Source organism: Triplophysa dalaica, chromosome 10 (assembly GCF_015846415.1).
Source record: "Triplophysa dalaica isolate WHDGS20190420 chromosome 10, ASM1584641v1, whole genome shotgun sequence".
Lineage (NCBI taxonomy): Eukaryota > Metazoa > Chordata > Actinopteri > Cypriniformes > Nemacheilidae > Triplophysa > Triplophysa dalaica.
In genome coordinates, this window is record NC_079551.1 from 19,053,177 (window position 1) to 19,072,519 (window position 19,343).

Sequence of the window (19,343 nt, forward strand, 5' to 3'; positions counted from 1 at the left end):
TCAGCCATATATGTACACATTGGGTGTGGTGGGTGATCTGGCGCAAGGCTGCTGTCGCATTATCCAGGTGCATGCTTCACATTGGTGGTGGTTGAGGAGATTCCCTCCTTCCATGTAAAGTGCATTAAGTGTCCTGAAAAGCGCTATATAAATGTAACAAATGAATTCATAACTATACCAAACCTCCAGCAGTGGACCAAATCCAGAAGATTCATATTCAGTAAAGTATAAAAAGTGGATACACAACTCATAGTATCATCATTGCTTATTTCCAACTACTGGTCCATAACATAAAGAAAATAACTAGAGATAAGAACATATGCTTAACCCTGTTTTTGTCCCTTTATAAATCATAAAAATTTCTTTGCTAACAGAAGTTCTTGACATTTCTGTCTGTTATCTGCCAATGTTTATCTGTTTTACCCTCACACTGAAACCATTTGTTTGATGTGTTATCAGTCCAGGAACAAGAAATAAAACTCTCTGCAAATATGAGCAGAGCATATAAATTTATATCCGTAATGAAACAGGACCAGGGTTTTTCTTATTCCAATGTATGAAGTAATGCACATAGTCAAATAGTGGGGGTACTGACCCTTTATTGCTGTCCAGTTTTGAAAGAGTAGTTTTGCCCCAATTTTGAATCAATTAAAATCATTTGTGCACTTTAAGACGGTGGTTTCAGCTATCTGAACATAAAAAAACGCAAATGCATTATGTTTCATATGATATGATAAACAAATGTTATTTTTTTTAAATATTGTTTTTAGATTTATAGGAAAAGTTTTTGCAGGTGCTGGTCCTAAGCAACTAGCTCCGACACATGACCAGCTTAAACCAGCTACCATGCTTCAAAACATACCTAACCAGCATGTTTTTTTCAACAGGGATTGTTTAGTGACTGTTCTCTATCAAATGCGTATGAAGTCTATTTTAAGAATGACCGCTTTGTCTTGTTGACCACTTTGTCAGAGATAAGATTCATTCAGTGTACAAAACAGTATTGCTTGAGTGAGTTATCACTGTTTGGTGAACAGGTGATTTTTAATCTCTGCTCAAATGTGAAATAAATGTTCTAGTTATGACTCTGTATCTGAGAAAAGTTAATGTAAAATAGTTTAGGTGCTAAAGGGTGCTACAGGAACAAACTGACCACATGAAGTAACCAAATAATGACAACCATTCACCTTCATTGAGCCGCATTCCTTACAGAGCAAAGGCTCAGCTGTTTTGTTTAACAAACTTAAATGGCCTTCTGCTTGCATTGAAAGTTGCTTTGTTATTTTCATCTATACTGCTTTATGAATACTGAGATACTAGACTAAGAAATCAAAACGAAACTGTTTAAAAATCACAAAATTCCATATTTTATTTAATGTTCAAAGGTACACCATAATTAAAACATTTGCAGTCTCTGTAACAACAGATTAAAGAGTTTTTGTATCACCAAAAGCATATACTGTACATTTCACTCATCTCAATTGAACTTGTGATGATACCAGGTCAGACAGACAATAAGAATGCAGAACATCCAGTTGGAAAAGTGAAAGAGGAAACAGAGTGAAGGTATTTTATTTGCATCATGAATTTGCTTTGCAAATTTCTACTTTACAAGTCATCTTTCTCTGGGTTTGAAAGTGTCTTTAATGTTATTAAAGGTGATTTAAAGTCATTAGCCCAAAGTGCTGCATGTTTAGATGGATATTGTTTGTCCAGAAGGTTTGTTCTTATTTATTATTTGCCCTGTATGAGACTACATAAAACGCAGTGACTCTAAAGGTACTTTAAGAATGTCGAATGTGCTTTGCCACAATTGGCAGACGACCTTATTGACCATTTTCTCAAAAGAAAAGGCACAGTGGTTACCTTACAATAGTGGTAGATTTGAGTCACCATATGAACAAACCCAAAAAACAAATAACTTGGTCTCTATGGACACCAGTTTACATGTCAGCTGTTGTCATTAACATGTTATCTGGTCAAACAAGTCTGTCTGGGGGGTAGGTATAAAAAAAATCTTTGGCATTTTATACAATGCATTTTATGAAGAAAAAAGCGTATATATATTTGTGAAAACCAGTAACCAAAACTATAGTTGTCTTAGTATACACTGTAACGAATTGCTGTAAAAACTACAGCGTTATTTTACAGAAGCTGACTGTATTTTAAATAATACAGAATATTGCTGTAAAGTGCAATGCATTCTGGGGTCACGTGACGGATTAACTCAATGTACAGAATATTGCTGTAAATTTCAAATCTACAATGGCGGGATGATTTTCAACAGTCGAGATTGGGGTAGTGCGCAAAATGAATGATTCACACCTGTGGTAATTTATCACGTATTTTTTTTCCATATTTGGTAACTATCATACTGGTAACTTTATATAGAGGTATCTAAATTCGCGGTTCATATTGCTAACCCCGGATTCAACCTCCATCCGCGGGGACCGAAGGAGTCTTGCGGGGTTTCAGCAGCGCCGTCGCGGTAAGATTTCAAACATTCTCCGTCGCTATAGCACCTGAGGACAGAAGTTGTTCATGTTATTTAGAGTTTTTGTTCACACCAGGAGTGAAGGCGGTATGTGACGAGCTACAGTTCATTGTATTAGTAAGTTGACGGTTGTTTTTTTAATGTTGAACATCGCGCCCGCCGTAGACTCGGTAAAAGTTACATGCTTCGACAGTTGGGATACCACACTCGCTCGTGATTATTTTGTGGTGTAATTCAAATTTGCAAATGCAGTTATCCGTTAAATCGAGCGCCCAAATTAAAATGAGTCACCATAGCTTGAGGTAAGTCGATGTTCACGGAGGATAGCCCGGTAAAGTGATTAATGTACGTAACCATCTAGATATACAGTTTATGTATCGGAGGCCAGCTGAGAGCTTGAGCAAAAGACGTTAGCGACACCCTCATTGTATAGCAGGCCTGTCTCCCAAATAGGACCGTTGGAGGGTGGGAGTGAGACCCGTTACAAAATACTAGTGTGACAATTTCTTGACCGTGACATCCCTAACGTTAGTTGGATTACATTTCTGTATAAGTACGGTTTTAAGTGTAAGTTACTCTGTTTAATTTGCTTAGAGTTTGTTTGTAGAGTCACTTATACTAAAATGTAGTTAAAATGTAAAATGCTTAAAGATAATTGTATAGTCACTATTAACTATTACTATTGTCACATGTATAATTGTTTGTTTTAGGACACACTTTGCTATGCAGGCCACTGGATACTGACTACTGAAGGTTAGGTTGTGTGTGACGGTGCTCAGCACAGCTTCATGTCTGGCCTTCCCACTCTGTTCATAGCATGTTACATATTCAATCTTGAGTACCAGGATGGGGCAGCATGTACTTGGAGTCCAATGAAAGGTATTAATTGAACAACTTCCTTACCTGCTTTTTGTAGATATGTTAATGTTATATACCTGTTAAGACCTTTAAAACAATATTTCTCAACGAGAGATGCAATTTTTTTGGGCAAATTATTTAGAAGTCTCCCCTATTTAACACTAGCAAGCTGATGATTTAATTCATGTGTTTTAATATAATATATTTTGTACATTTAATATATAACATTTAGTTTTTCCTGACTCTTTGTGGATATTAATCCAGAGAGTGGAACAAGAAGCGTCATCTAAAATGCCAGGATACAGAAGAAACAGGTTGCAGTGAACCCACATGTCGCCGCTCTTCTAAACACAATGATGAATATTCAGTGTAATTGATGAAAAGTAAGAAGCACACACACACACACACACACACACACACACACACACAGACACACGCACACACACACACACACACACACACACACACACACACACACACACACACACACACAGATCTCATCATTGAATTACATCATTTTATTATTCTCTGACTGTAGATGTTGTCCTCTGTTTTTCTCTGACTATAAATTGAATATCTAACATTATTCTCTTGTTTCATTTCCATAGTTCCAGCTACTTGTTGTGCTCTGATGGATCAAGATGTGGACCGTTTTACAGACTCACTTGGGCCTTGTTTTGCAATGTTGTTTCATGATGGTAATGTTGGTTAACGTGTTGTTTAAACATGAATGTTTAAAGAGCCATGTTGGATACTATGAAGTTCTTACTGAATAAAATTATTTCATGTACAACAACGTACACAATTTGTCTGTAATGTATTTTTGTATCAATTAAAAAAAAATAAACACTGTATATCCAGTATGCAAAACATACTGGATATACAGTGATTTATGTATTTCTTCTAAATAAAGTAAATTAAAATCAAGCAATTTGCTGTAAAAAATACAGCATTATACTGTTGCTATTCAAAATTACAGTTTTTCCTGTATTCTGCAATTACAGTAAATGGCTGTAAATTAAATTACAGTACTGTGGCTGTACAATTTACAGTAACTGGCTGGCAACCCTGCTGCCAGTAGTTTACTGTAAATTTTACAGGATTTTTTTTACAGTGTAACCTATAACCTTTTAAATTTATATTTAGGGTTATTTTTTATTATTGGTATTTGGTATTGGAAAATCTCATTTTGCTTGAACTTAATAATGATTTGTTCTCAATGGAACCTAAAGTATGGAGCATGTGCAGTAAAAACAGTATTTTTTTTAAATACAGATGTAAAGCAGAGATGATACTAACTCTTAATAACCTTGTTCTCATAGCACACATTCAAATTTTTCAGTTAACACCAAATTTCTGTATAACGCTGACCTTCATTCTGCAATATCCAGTACATTTTGGGCTAAAAGGTTGCTTTAAACTGTGCACTGTAAAGTTTGAGAGTGAGATTATCACAAAGTCACTGTGTTTGATTTACTTTTACAAAAGAAGAGAATAACAGATTGTAGATCAATGGGTCACAAGACAAACATTGAATAGCCATTCACCAAAGTCAATTCTCATTGACATCAGCAGACAAGTTCCAAAGTCAAAGATTAGATGAAGGCATAATGATTAAAAAATTGATAGGTTGATATGCTGTGGAATTTTCAATATTCATTCTTACTGGAGATTCTACATAGGCCTATTTCAGCTCTAGGGTGTTGTAATGTTAAAAGACAGAATATGCAGTATATCTACAGCCCACAGTATTTTGCATAAAGCCAAATTAGTTTACATTTGCAAATAAACAGACTGAATTCAGGTTGATGTCGGTTGTTTCCCAAGCTCAAAGAAGCACGAGACTATTGACAAATGATAAAAATGACGAACTAAAGGTGAAAACTGGAATATCATTCAACGTTTATAAATCAGTAAATGATGGAATGTTTGAGGTTAATATGACATGAAGCTGATACTGTATGGTGGTGGTGATTACTCTCAGCAGTGAGAAACGATAATGATTGACGCGATTGACTGTAAAAAGCTCCTCCCATAACTCCCTTAACTTTCGTTTATTATTTCAGCTGTTTAGTGTTGTCATTCCTGTATGAGGAACGGAACGAACATGAATGAAGAAAATATGGATTATCTTCTGCGAAGCCGTTTAAAGCCCCCGTGAATACAGCGCTATAAAGGTGCGTAACACGACTAAATAACTATTAATATTACTTCTCTTGGGATCACAACAGGTGTCGACACTAGTAATGATCAACTGTTATAACTTGTGTAAACCATTTAAGACTTTTTACCGTAGTCATGGAATTGTTCAGTAATTGAGGAATTTATTGGTTTATTTATATTATATTTATTGCTCCGTAGATATTAAGGGCGATAACCAAACAACCACTAAATGTAAATAAAAAATCATTCATAGAAGAAAAAACATAGTCTACTGTAAATATTCAGTAAATATGGAAAATGTATGTTTGAAATGTTTTCGAGTAATAGCCACTCTCTTAAATCTGACGGAACAGATGTGACATAAAATAAACTGTCGGTCTAAACATAAGCAATATTATTTTTGGGTTAAGGGGGTAATTATGTTCTTGTTAATATGTTTAGTGTAGGCTATAGCCTTGGCTATTATTTAAACAGGTAAGTTTAGATGTTTGACGTGATTGTTGAATTCCGAAATGACGTACAATGATGAGAACTTTAAGATCACACTCCACTCCTTAAAAACAAGCTTTACATTTTTGATGCATCAATCACATTTGTTACATAAGACTATACTAATGTCTGTATTAGAAGTGACATAAAATAATTAACAATAACCCTAATATTAAAAAAGACCATGATGACTATTGTGTGCATTTGTAATAAACTATTTAATAGCCATTAAAAAATGTGTCACAATGGTTACCAAATCTCTCTCTAACTCTGTTCTTGTGATTTTGTTAGACACGATAACCTTGTTCTGACAATCTGACAGCCCTGACCTGTTTATTTAAACACATATACTTTGGAATGATCAAAGTTCAGACGACAAAACCTTACAAATGTAATGTTCTAATGTAATGTACTGCTGTAACAATTGGGCAGAGTAACCAGGCAGAGAAGCTGAATCACATGCAGTTAAAGATCTGATAAGATAAGATAAAACAAAACAAACAAGGTCATAATCTGAAAATAGAGACAAGAGGAAACATGCAAAATGACTGACAACCAACAAATGAAACACAAGGGCTTAAATACACTGGGAAAACAAGAGCACAAGAAACACCTGGGGCAATAATTAACAGAAAACTACAAAGGACTACAAAATCAAACAGGAAACAGGAAGAAATGAAAGTCCACATTAAACTCTGTTAATAAAACAATGTTACACAGGTGACATAGATTAATACAGTATACACTAAATATACTGCAGATATAGGCCTATACATATATTGACCGATACTAAATAAACAAAGTATGCATAGATTCAGCAGAATAAATAAATGCTTAAAATATAGGCTCACAGTCTTACAGTTTAATTTAAGGTAAGTCTATAAACTATGAGGAAAGTTGAATTATTGCAGATTTCCATTAAGTTTACTGTTTACATCTCCCGTGTTCTTTTACATTCTCGAATTCTTCTTGTTTGACAAAAATCTTTTTGGAGACGGATGGAGGAATACCTGTATGTCTTCCTGTTGTGTTATTTGCACATAAATACACTCACAGTCACTTCACTAGCAACACAATGTGAGTATCTGGATGGACCCCTTTTGCTTTCAGAACTGCCGTCAAGAAGGTTCTGTTCACTTTCCTCTTTTTTCAGCTTGAGCTTCCTTTGACATCAACGAGGCATTTTCACTCAGATAACAGTTCTTTACTACATATTCAGTTTTCTTTCTTCCCATTCTCTGTGAACCAAAAAGAAGATTCTTTGTGAAAATCCTCAGATCAACGGTTTCCTAAATATTCTGGAACGATGTATGTCAGCATGATATCAACTCAACCTGCCATCTAGTGGACAGTAAATGTAAGTTAAGTGCAGTAGGGAGTGTCCTCAGATTCCCAATGAGAACAATAGAATATCCACAGGCTTAGTAGTCAAGGCACAGATTTATTCCACGCTTCATGAAAATCAAATTGTTAATCCCAGCATTTGCGTGCAGATAAAATCAGGACATCTGTCAGGACACCAGACAAATAATGTTGGCGTTTAGAACCCAGTGCTTAGAGACCAATTAAATTGTTCACCAGTCTGTTTACGCCCTAAGGGATCTCTCTGGGGTTTCATGTCATTGTTTTGCGGTACAGCTTTCATCCAAATTATGAATGAAATCTGCTTAAACCACTAAAACTAGTCCCACAACATTGTGACAGGTGCACCCTGAATTACTGTTTCATCTTTATGAGAATCAAGTAGAAAAAAAGAAACCCAATAGTAAGATAAATGTTAATGTAGGTGAAGAAAACTACAATCTAGATTAGAAAAAAATAAAATCGATTCAATCATCAATAATAGAATGAATTAGAATATAGTACTTTTTTTATCTTTCCAATGAAGTCACAAAAAACATATATAACATGGGCTATAAAATATGACTACTAAAAAGCTTTCCAATGACACTGGTCCAACGTTATAAAAGCAATAAAAGCGATTTCTCTCCTCAAGAATCAACTGTTTCTTGTTTTTCAGTGACATACAGTATCTTTGAGTGTTGAGGACTAGTGCTTATTGAGCCTACATTCAGTACGAGTATAATCCTGTTAATATCAGATACTTTTACTGAAGTCGTTTTGGAATTGGTGACTTGTAACTTGTAATAGAGTATCTTTCGCTGCAAGGTATCTGTACTTTTACTTAAGTATGGTTTTCAGGTTCTCTTTACACCTCTGCCCCAGGTTTGGTCCTGGAGGGCCGATGTCCTGCAGGGTTTAGCTTCAACCCTAATCAAACACACCTGAAGCAGCTAAACAGGTCTCACTAGGCACAGCAGAAACTTGCTGGCAGGGTTTTTTGAGGCAGTTGGAGCTAAACTCTGCAGGACACCGGCCCTTTGTGTCCAGGAACAAGTTTAGGGATCCCTGCTGTAGACTATAAAAACACACTTACTCTAAGACAGATTAAACAATAATATCAGACCTACACTAAAAAAAATCTGTAAAATAGGGCACAATATACTGTATTATTATGAAGAATTTTTCTGTATTCATTATCATAGTTTTTACATGTATTTTACATTTTGCATTAAATTGAATTTTAGCATTTAAAACTGTGTTCTTCTGTGTTTACTTTAACTCTCCTTATATTACTATGTTGCTCAAGCTCTTTCCACCATTTAACCAATCATTGCCAATCATCCAATCACATATGGACAATTTCTTTATACCAGCTCTCTGCCCTCAGGAGAAGTTTGTTTTGGAATGGGAATAAGCGGCTCTTTGCTCTTTCTGGTAACAAGTGGCTGTGTAGAGATACAATGAAAGTGAGTTATTTCTATTTTTGAGGGTAAAAAGATCCCCTTAAAATTTTCAGCAAAGATCCATGTTCAGTCACTTACAGTATAGTTCCAGTCAGGGGTACAACAAGCTGTGTTGAGATCTGGATTTGTATATAGGATTCTATCCACAACATGGTTTTGTTCTTTGAAACAATTGTCCAATGCGCAGTCATCTTTATTTAATACTCAACTCTCAACTCAACATTATTTATATAGAGCTTTAAAAAAAATCCATTGTTGCAAAGCAGCTGCAGAGACATATTGACTATAAACAGAACAACTAAAGTTATATACCTGTAAAAACAAGAAAAAGGTGAAAACACAGAAGACAGACACACACACAATATGCACACATACTTACACATGTCGCCATAGACACACAAACACACACAGACACACAGACAAGCATGCGCGCACACACACACAGACAGACACGCATGCACTCACCTTGAAAGAACGAAGGTACGATAAAGGAGAGAGAAACACAGGTCAAATATTAAACGGACTATACATTTCTATATGCAATATTAATTATGTAAAACTTCTGAATTCTAAAGCAGCCCCCCCGGCCAGCCAAATAGTGCAAAACAGTAAGCAAACGGTGGCGGGGAACCAAAACTCCAGTCGAGAAATAAAACTCAGGAGAAACCAGGCCCAACCAGGGGATTCCAGTTCCCCTCTGGCAAAAGCTGCTGCTTCTGCACAAGCTCAACAGTGCTTCCACTACATGGCTAAATAAAAAATTAATAAACTTACTAATAAGGTAAATTATAGAGTTAAGATTATCATTAATAATCTAATAGCATTTGAAAATAATACATTATTAACTGCATTAAGATATTGATGTGATAAGATTAGCTACACAACATTAGAAACATGAAAAAAGATGTATATTGTAAAAATCTTAGTCTTTTGTAATTTACTGCCTTTGTTTTAAATATTCTTTCACATGAGCATTATTCCTGATATGTTTTCTCTTTGGCTTCCCCTGGTGGTTCTTTTGTGCAACATATTCTGCACACCCATACAAAGTAAAACACAAAAGTCCAGTCAACAGATAAGGGTTTACATCTTGAGTCAGGTAACAAACAAATACATTTAGTTACCACATAAACTTATAAAAAACCTAAACCCAAATTATTGTCATACCAGCTGAAAAAGTGTTTTGTAAGTGTGGCAGTACAACAGCACACACATTACACCAACATTCTTTTATAAAAACAGAAAAAAAATCTGATATGTAAATACGATAAGCTGTGATAAATTGTTAATAAAAGGCACAATGTAAAGCAGAATATTAACATTACACCACATCCTCCTTACAGTGCAATGTTCAGAACCTGTTACAATAACTACAAGCAGTCCAACAACATTGAGAAAGTCCTGCAATGGCTTAGAAAAAAATAAGTTAATTATTTGAATAGCACTGGCATTAATTGCTTAAAGTTAGAGATTCCATTTTTTTATTATCTGAATGGATAGTAAAACAGGATGCATAAATTGCTTTAATGGGACCTGCATATACTTTTTTAAGTACAGAATGATCACAATCACAACAACAAAAAGTTAAACAATAAATTTGTCCGTATTACTTTCTGGACTAAACTTATACACAATGTTTTTGTGACTGTACTTCCAATTCACTTCTTGTGCATTATTTTAATCTTCTGTGGAAGAACAAGGTAAGACAGCAGGGTCACCAACATAGCCTGTAACCGAGACCTCCAGAGACACTGAAATCAAAGGCAGGTTTAAAAATACACAACTTGTCCTTAGACCATAATTAAGTATTTGTCTTTAAAACGTAGTTAGTTTGTTGCTTTGCTTACCTTTAGGTTGATAAGGCACCTGCAGAAAGAAAAAGACCAAAATGATTTAAAACTTATTAACTAATGTGATGAGTTTCTTCCGATAAGAATCACATCTAATTGAATAGATGCGTACACTCGATTCATATGCAAAAAGGACAATCACAAAAACAACTATAGGCAACCACATGTTTCACTGCGTATATTTAGTGAATCCTGACAGTGCTTTTTTAAAGTAAAATCTTCCGTTCTCTCCGTGTTCTTCTGTAAACTTGAAAATAAAATGAAACTGAGATCCTGTCTGACCACTCGAGGGCGAACGCAAAGATAGAAGACAAAAGCTGCGTCCCAATTCGACTTCTCATACCATGCCATTAAAGTATGTACTGCAGCCTATTTACGTTGGCCGCTAGGTGTCACTGCGCTGCAACAGAAGAAAACACAAGCAAACACAAAAAAACACAAGCAAATTCAGAAAGCATCTTCATTAGTTTGACGACACATGCTCTGCAAATACTCGAAACACAAACAAACACAGAAACGCGCTGCAAATTCTCACAACACAAACAAATACAGAAACGCGCTGCAAACTGCACAGGCGACAACGGAAGTGTTTCCGGGGGACCCCAAAAACTGATGCACCTTATTGGGACGCGATTCACTATGACTGTTCAAATTCTTTCAATAGCATCTGGCTGCAGACGAGATGCACTGTCAGACACATGCACTGTCAGCCGCGCATGCGCACTCGTCACATGCACGCTCTAACGTCTTTCACGAGGTGAACTGTAAGATTCTATTAATAAAATGTGAAGGTTACTGCTTTTTAAGAGTACCGTGAATACTGGTGGTTCAGTTCAAGGCCAGGTATTTATTATAATTATAGCTGAAATACATTAATGGGCATCTGCACTAATAATGAAAATACATAACTAAATAAAACCTTTTCTTGTACACGTATTCTTCCACCCTAAAATTATAAACAAACTCACATATATACATAAATGTCTCATTCTACAATAAACAGGTGCTTGTTAATCAATGGTTTAATGATAAAGTTTTATTATATAGACATACTATATATATATATATATATATATATATATATATTATAGTTTATATATATAGTTTGTTTATATAAAAATAATTGTTCTAATATTAATTTGTTTTAATATTGTAGGTTAGTTTTGTTGTTTGAAATAAAACATAATTTATTATACAAAGAAACGTGAAGCATTTTAGAAATAATACAAGGGAAGTTGTTCATTTTGTAAAAATAAATCTTGAATAAATCGCATCGTGAGCTGAGTGAATCGTTATATATTAAATCCTTATATATTAAAACGATACTTTACATCTATCTAATACTGTATGAATGAAATCAATATACTTACAACATTCGTCTGATAATGTTAAAGAACATTTTCGATTATATTTGTCAAATAATTCATAATAACACTTTTACTTCGACTTAATCTTGTATGAGAATAAATAAATTGAATATTTAATAAATATACTTAAATTGGCTTAAAAATACTATAATTGGCCTGTAGGTGCATTTAATTCACACACTTGTCTGACAGTGCGTTTGTTTGAGTGCGCATGCGCGGCTGAGACTGCATGTGTCGGAGTGCGCATGCGCCGCTGACAGTGCATCTGGCCTGAGAGTGCATCTGGTCTGCAGCCAGACCCTTCTCAATTCTTTAGTGGAGTCACAAATAATGCAACATGGGCAAAAATCTCTTAAAACGTAGATGCTGATTCATTCACGGAGCTACTACTTATCAGGGAACACATTTTTTATAAAGTTTGAAGGAGTTGTAGGATGCGACCTTAAGTTTAGTCTGGTAGTTTAGTCATGCTGTAAGCATTTTTACTTCTGCCTATTGTATTTCGTCTTCAAAAGTAACAAATGTGGCATTAATTTGTAAAGATTATCTTGATAGACAAAACCTGTAAACATCATAAACCTTTGTTAATCACAGAGCTTATTTTTTGCGATCTTCCAAAAGTCCATGGGGAAAATGCACAGGGTTTCGATCGAGGGAACGATATGTATAGCTTTGGCACTGGAGACTGTGGTTCGAATCTGCCTCCTGCTAAAAATGCTCTTTCAACTTTTTCTATCACATAACAGATCATAAAGGTATTTTATATTTCAATAAAATTAATTTAAGACTTAAAAGTTTAGGGTAAGGTTAGGGGTAGGTGTAAGCCAGTGGCGATCCATTAATCCTCTTCAGGGGAAGCAGTAATATGAAGCTCGGCAAAACATGCATTTCTGTCATGACAACTCTCGGATAAGCATGGTAGTATTTAAACATAGAGCAGCAAGCTCATTGGCTGCTGATACGGAGGGAACCAATCACTTCAGCGTGTAGTAGTTATTATGTTAGATAGGTTTAGACTTTCAGACTGCGCCACCTAGAGTTTCATGGCAGAACTATTCATTTAGCCCATCATGTGTATGGCTCGTCATGTCAAAATACGTGCCTGCTGCAGGCAGGAGGCAACGATCGCGACTGGTGTAAGACATTAATATCTCAATAAGTTCCCATCATTTTAATAGTTTGTAATAAATATAATGAATTACACTCTGTTATTATTGCACAATGTTTAATGCACAACAATACGGAGGTGCAAATAGTAACGTTATCTGCCACTATTTATAATTACCAATAGCATCTAACTACTATTTCTACTTAATCCAAAGAAAATACAGCTATAGCAGAAAGGATACACCACATTTATCCTCCTGTGAAAGAAAGTTGCATTTGAAGGGTGCATTCGGAGTGTCTTACTTGTTAGTATGGAAACCAGACAGTCTCAATGACATAGTAGCCTTCGAATGCGACCTCCGGAGGATTCAGCCTTACAAAATGACAACACTAATTGGCCTATTGAAAGCGCAGAGATTGAAAAGTAATAGTTAATAATAAATATGATATTCAAGCAAATGAAAGTCTAAACAGTTTGGAAATTTCAGGTGTTGGTTTCAATGTACTCGCCTTCTTATGAATCGTAGCTGTTGGTTGCTCAACTTTCATTGTTGGCGAGCGGTTGGTTCTCTGTTCAGTTGTTCTTTGATATTCAGTTGTTGTATAAAGTGTAGTTGTTGATGTCTTAACACTTGGTTTTAGAACATAATAGCTGAACTTGTTTGAAAATGTTTTGAAAACACCATATTTGAGTTATTTCTACAAATCTGTGTAGACATACCTTAAGTTTAGTGCTTACAGCAAGTTGCTGTACCTAATAAAGTGGCCATCAATCGCATGAATAAAAAGAGATATACTAATAATAATAACAATCTACCCAGATACAAAAAAGTAATACATAAAATAAATAAAAAGATAAGATTAAATAGGGGTGGAAATATCTGAATGAGAGAATTGGGTATGCTGTGCCACATTTTATGTGTGATGTCGTCTATGTGAGAAGGAATGAAATAACAGAATAAAGTACTTCTAAAACTAAAGTGAATGACGGGTTGGGAACCCCATGAGGATGAGTCAGTAGGGTGTGCAGACACAGGTGATAGCTGGCAAAGCAAACATTCAAAGATGAAACCGGGCTGAGACCCAAACATGCATTATACAAATCACAGGTAGGATAAAAACGTATCAATACTCGAAAAAAAAGGTGCTTTACATCACTTAAATTGGTTAATGGCTTGTAATTAAAGGTGAACCACTTATAGAACCATATCTTGGTGTTTCATGGGTTCTTCAGCGGTTCTTTGGAATGACTGAGGTGCTACATAGAACCGCTAAAGAACCATACAGGGGCATAAAAGGTTCATTATGCGGATAGCATGTATGGTTCTGAAGAACCACTGAAGCACCAAGATATGGTTCGATGTAGCACTTAAAGTGGTTCCCCTATGATTACAAGCCCAGAACCAATTTTGTTGCTTTATAGGCACTTTCCGACCGGATAAGTTCAGGAACAAAGTTCCAGAATGAGTACAGAGGGCTGTCGTTTCAATAACTAAGTTTTCGCCAAAAGGAACTATTTAGTTACGTAAGCCGGTTGACAGCGACGTCATTTAAAAATGTCGAACAACGACAATCAACTAAACAACAGAACTTTGGGCAATCAGCATTTGCTTAGGTCACGGATCGTTCCTGTCCTGCTGGTTTAGACCCTGCCTTGGACATGGAGCTACAATGTTCCTCCAAAAAGGGTCTCCGGAACTAAAATTCAGTCCTATTCCTGCGGTGCGAACACAAAAAATGCAGGTACTTCCGGCAAATTCCACTGGAACTATGAAATTGTTCCTGAAAGCCCCTTTTAACAAAAATTTTTTAGTCTATACATTATCGTAGTCTAAAGTCTCTTTGTATGCTTATTAATATTTGTATCATAAATCAAATATTTGAATTTTTAAAATATTTACTTTTCTTAAACCCTGTGTGAAATATGAATGTCACATTAAAGTCACACTGTAAACAATAATTATTATTTTTGTATTGATATTTTATTTAATACACAAGCAGATCAAGTGCTAGTCAAACACAATTATCACCAGGAAAACAGTCAAACTTCCTGGCAACAAATAACAAAGTTGCAAGAAAACACTCCCTTCTTGCCTGACTCTTAGTTGTCATGTTTTCCTTAGATCAATGTAATAGTAACAATTCATATAAAAACTGAAATGCTTTAAGACGTGGATGTTTACATAAAAAAAAAAGTTCATAAGCATACCCTGTGTCCAAAATCACCTACTTCCATAACGGTAGTAGGCAAAAATTAATGAAGATGTTGAAAATAACATGTAAAACTGTAACAGGGGTGACTCATTTGAAATTTAAGTACGAAGAAATGTAGTTTTGTGGTGCTTGTTTACAGCACCCATAAATAGCCTACGGGTCACATGAGAATGAAATGACAGACGTACACGAGACCGTTTTCAACTAAAAACCCACCCACCCACCAGCTGACTTATAACCCACCACCGTTTGACATATACCAAGGCTGCTCAAACAGACCGATCGGTGTATGAAATTAACGCGTCGCAAGAGTGTTTCAAAAGCGTGTGTTTTTAAAGTAAAGAAACTTTTGTGCTCAAAGTGCTTTAAGGTAAAGTATCTAGTAAAATCAACTATCAGATATCATTCACTGAAAGTCATAAGAAAGAAGATTAGCGCAAATAGCTAGAATTTAACTGCTAGCTAAAGAGTGACTTGTGATGTCGGATCGCAGTTATTTCCGCGGGCAGGTGGTTCAAGTAACAAAAATAACTTTCTGATTAATTGCGGGTGGGTTAATTAATATTAACAAGATGCGCCTCTGTCATAAGAATTAATGGGGAGGAATGAAACACTCAATATGGCCGCTCTAGTGAAGGAACTCCGCCCTCCCCTGATACAGGGATTCATGTCCCTTGTCGGCCGTGAATACGATTATCAAATCTTGTCAAATGGATTGCTAAATAATTATTATTACATCCATCACAATGAAAATGTAGGCTATTGAAAACAAAAGGACGAAAGCAGTCTTAAAAATACTGAATTCTGTTCTATACTGATGAAGAATTCGCTGTTTATGCGTTGTTAAACGCATCACTTTTAGCATCACTCTTCTTTTTGCCGTGCTCATTTTATTAATTTTTGTCAGACAGCAGTAAACTGAATATGGAATATATAGTACCACAGACTGTATATACGATTTAGGTTGTATTGCATCAATTTAGTCATTTCAAACCAAAGGCAATTGGTTAACTCATCACAGCTTAGAAAAGTTAATTCTGTGAAAAACTCATTAATTGCTTACACGGCGTCTACATGGGACTAGATCGGCATCCAGTGTAGACACAGCGTTAAAGTAAAAAATTCTATTTGTTTTAGTAAGCTGATCCAGGGCAACAGGATGCAATCATTTTTCTAGCATGAACTCCATATCCTTTTTTTATGCACACAATGAGCAGAATCCCAACAGCAAACAAAAGTAAAACAGCAACAACAACAACAACACATACTGTTGTAACAAGCTCTGATGGTTTTTGTGTTTTTTTATCTCCTTCTTCAATGTTTGTTTCTGTTGTATCTGTAAAACGATAAAAAGTTGAAATTAAAATGGTGTGTAGAGGACACAATATTTCTTGCCTTATTGTTTCAAATGTAGCCTTCAAAATGAGCCACAGTTAAAACATTCTTTATAGTTCTTTTGCCTATGTAAACTTTTTTTAAATAAGAATTTTAATGTGATCACCTTGTACCCACCTTTTGGTTCAACGATGAGCTGTATGTTCGTAAAATAATCTGTTGGTGTGATTATGCAGGTGTATACGCCTTGATCAGTTTGTTTAAGCTTCTTTATTTTGATAGAGTATGTTCCATCTGCATACTGCTCAGGAAAAGATTCAAACTTTTCATCGGGTTTACTTTGTGAACTGCCTGGACTAAACTCATAGACAGTGTAGGTGTGATTGTATATCCAATTCACTGTTTGTACTTTATTTTTATCTGCTTTGTAAAAACAATCTAAGACAGCATTCTCTCCAACATGGCCTGTAACTGAGACCTGCAGAGACACTGAAAACAAAGAGAGGTTTAAAAATGTAGAAATACACAACTGTCCTTAGATTATATTTAGGGTATTTGCCCTACAATTGCACCTAGTTTGTTAGTTTGTTTACCTTTGTGAAGTAATCCTGCAAACAGGTAGATGACAAGGCACCTGAAAATGAAAAAAGACCAAACATATTTGAATATAAGGTAAAGTGGTAATGTTGCTCCAAAAAGCAAAAGACCATGTATTTTTTAACAGATGCTGTCTCCATGACACCATTTGTAATGAAGACCCCTGTCTGGACCTTTTACAGTTTGCCTTTAAACAGATGGGCACAAACTTTATGAAGACACCACGTTTTACATTATTTGGAGAGATATGATGACTAGAGGAGTCCTAAAGTGGGTTTGTCCAAAAAGAGACACATCCCAAATGTTCAGTGCTGTGTTGACTCGACAGGGTTGTGAAGGACTAGAATAATCATGCGAAAGTAATACCTTTAACGATGCTGCAAGGCTAAGCAATAAAAGACAAACCGCGTGGGCTCGTTTCTGTTTATGTTTGTGAACGTTAATATACAACAAAGCTGAGACCCTCTATGACCACACGAGGCGCAAGAACTGAAAAAGAAACTGAAACCTAAACCATATACTTTATTTGTATTTATTATATAACGAAAAAATAAGCCAAATTGAAAAACAGTCTCTAAAAATGTTTCTTTTACATAAACAAAGTAAAAATCAACGTGAAATGTTTAAGAACAAACAAAGCGCATAAGGTCGCTGTTTGCCTAGTGTGCCTAATATAAACATATGAAAATTAATCTAACGTTACATTCAACTGTTAGCGTAGTAGCATTTTTGTTCTTTTACACTTCTTACGTCAAGTCGAAGCTTTCATGAAATTAAAGTTTCAACTTGGCCAGGCCGATGAATGGAGAGAAGTTAAAAACTCAAATGTTGATATTAAAGCACTAAAACTCAGTGAATGATCATTATGACCACAAATACTATTATATTGTTTGGTCTGGACATTCTTGCTTAGCAAGCTAAGCAGATAATATTAGTTGACGATAAATAAATATCAGTGAGACCACCGCCCTAAACAGCATTTAATAGAAATAAATATATGAGCCCAAATCATAGGCTTTATAAACCAAACAAAGAAAAAACCGAAGCCTAGCTGATAAGACGTACATACCCGAAACTCATAGTGCTTTCATATTACGAAGATTAAATATAAATGGAACAAAGGACTGGAACAAAGTTCTCAGAGCGCGAGTCCGAAAACCCGGAAATGTGTTAGCATTTACTTAGCTAGCATCTCCAGTGTCGTTACCACAAATGGGTTTTAGATAAATGTTTAAAAAAGTGTTTCGTTTACAGAAACTCAAGGTACTTTAAACTTTTTATTCTACGACATAAAATACAGCAATGACACCCCATTCATGATTTTTAAAAGCTTCAACATCTCTTTAAATAGACGGTTGCTAAGAAGTGGCTAAGTGAGAACAAGTAGGGCGAGTTCCAATCCGATGTGAACATTGCTATAGGCTACGTTCTTCGTACTGCAGGGCTTTTGGTGAGTAAACTGTGGAAGTCATAGCAAAATTGTGAACAATAACGTGACCATCCGAAACAAGCTTGGTAAATTGAGCATTAAAAAAATAATGAAATTTCCACTCTATCTGAAACGACTTTTCGTTAGGCGTCCCTACTTGAAGTACCCTTCAGGGGTGAATAAACCGCATTTGACATGCGCCCACCGCCCTTGTCCAGGGCATTAAACGTCATCACGCAAAACAGGAAACTCCTCCAAACCAGTTGATCTTAAACCACGCCCCGCGCCATGACTCGCGTACATAGCGATTTCATTGGTCAGCTCTGTTAATACTGTGATATGTTGTTCTATTAATGCACTTTATGCAATAGTGCGTTGCGTTTTATGTATGTTGATATGCAATGAATGAATGTAAAAAACGAAAAGCTGTTTGGTGGACACCACAAAATCACTTACGCTGTCTACCAGTATCTTATAGCCTTATTGCTCCCTGAACTCTCTGCAAGTCTAATGGATAAAAGTGTTTGCTTAATGACTAAATGTAAAAATGTTAGTGTAAATCTACCGGTATCTGATTAGATTACGGAAAATTCTGAGGTAAATTAACTACTCCAGTTGTGCAGAGCATTAGTA

General features: G+C 35.6%; 2 protein-coding genes and 1 long non-coding RNA gene across 3 annotated transcripts in view; 2 read left to right on the forward strand and 1 right to left on the reverse strand.

Annotated features, from left to right (window-relative positions):
- The first annotated feature begins 2,126 nt into the window (after positions 1–2,126).
- Positions 2,127–4,454, forward strand: LOC130430222 (uncharacterized). Its single transcript, XR_008907750.1, has 3 exons — positions 2,127–3,373; positions 3,617–3,735; positions 3,961–4,454. It is a non-coding gene; the product is annotated as an uncharacterized LOC130430222 (long non-coding RNA).
- Positions 4,455–5,450: 996 nt separating this feature from the next.
- The window catches only part of LOC130429738 (uncharacterized), a 39,931-nt gene continuing 26,038 nt past the window's right edge, over positions 5,451–19,343 (forward strand). The window contains exon 1 of the mRNA XM_056758474.1: positions 5,451–5,529. The gene's annotated coding sequence lies outside the window, so the exon portion shown is untranslated. The remainder of the gene's footprint in view (positions 5,530–19,343) is intronic.
- On the reverse strand, positions 15,096–18,903 carry LOC130429739 (CD276 antigen-like). The gene is made up of 4 exons (XM_056758475.1): positions 18,351–18,903; positions 17,278–17,318; positions 16,862–17,173; positions 15,096–16,685 (listed from the first exon to the last, which is right to left on the reverse strand). The coding sequence occupies exons 1-4, from the start codon at positions 18,359–18,361 to the stop codon at positions 16,483–16,485; spliced, it is 567 nt and encodes a 188-aa protein (XP_056614453.1). The 5' UTR covers positions 18,362–18,903; the 3' UTR covers positions 15,096–16,482.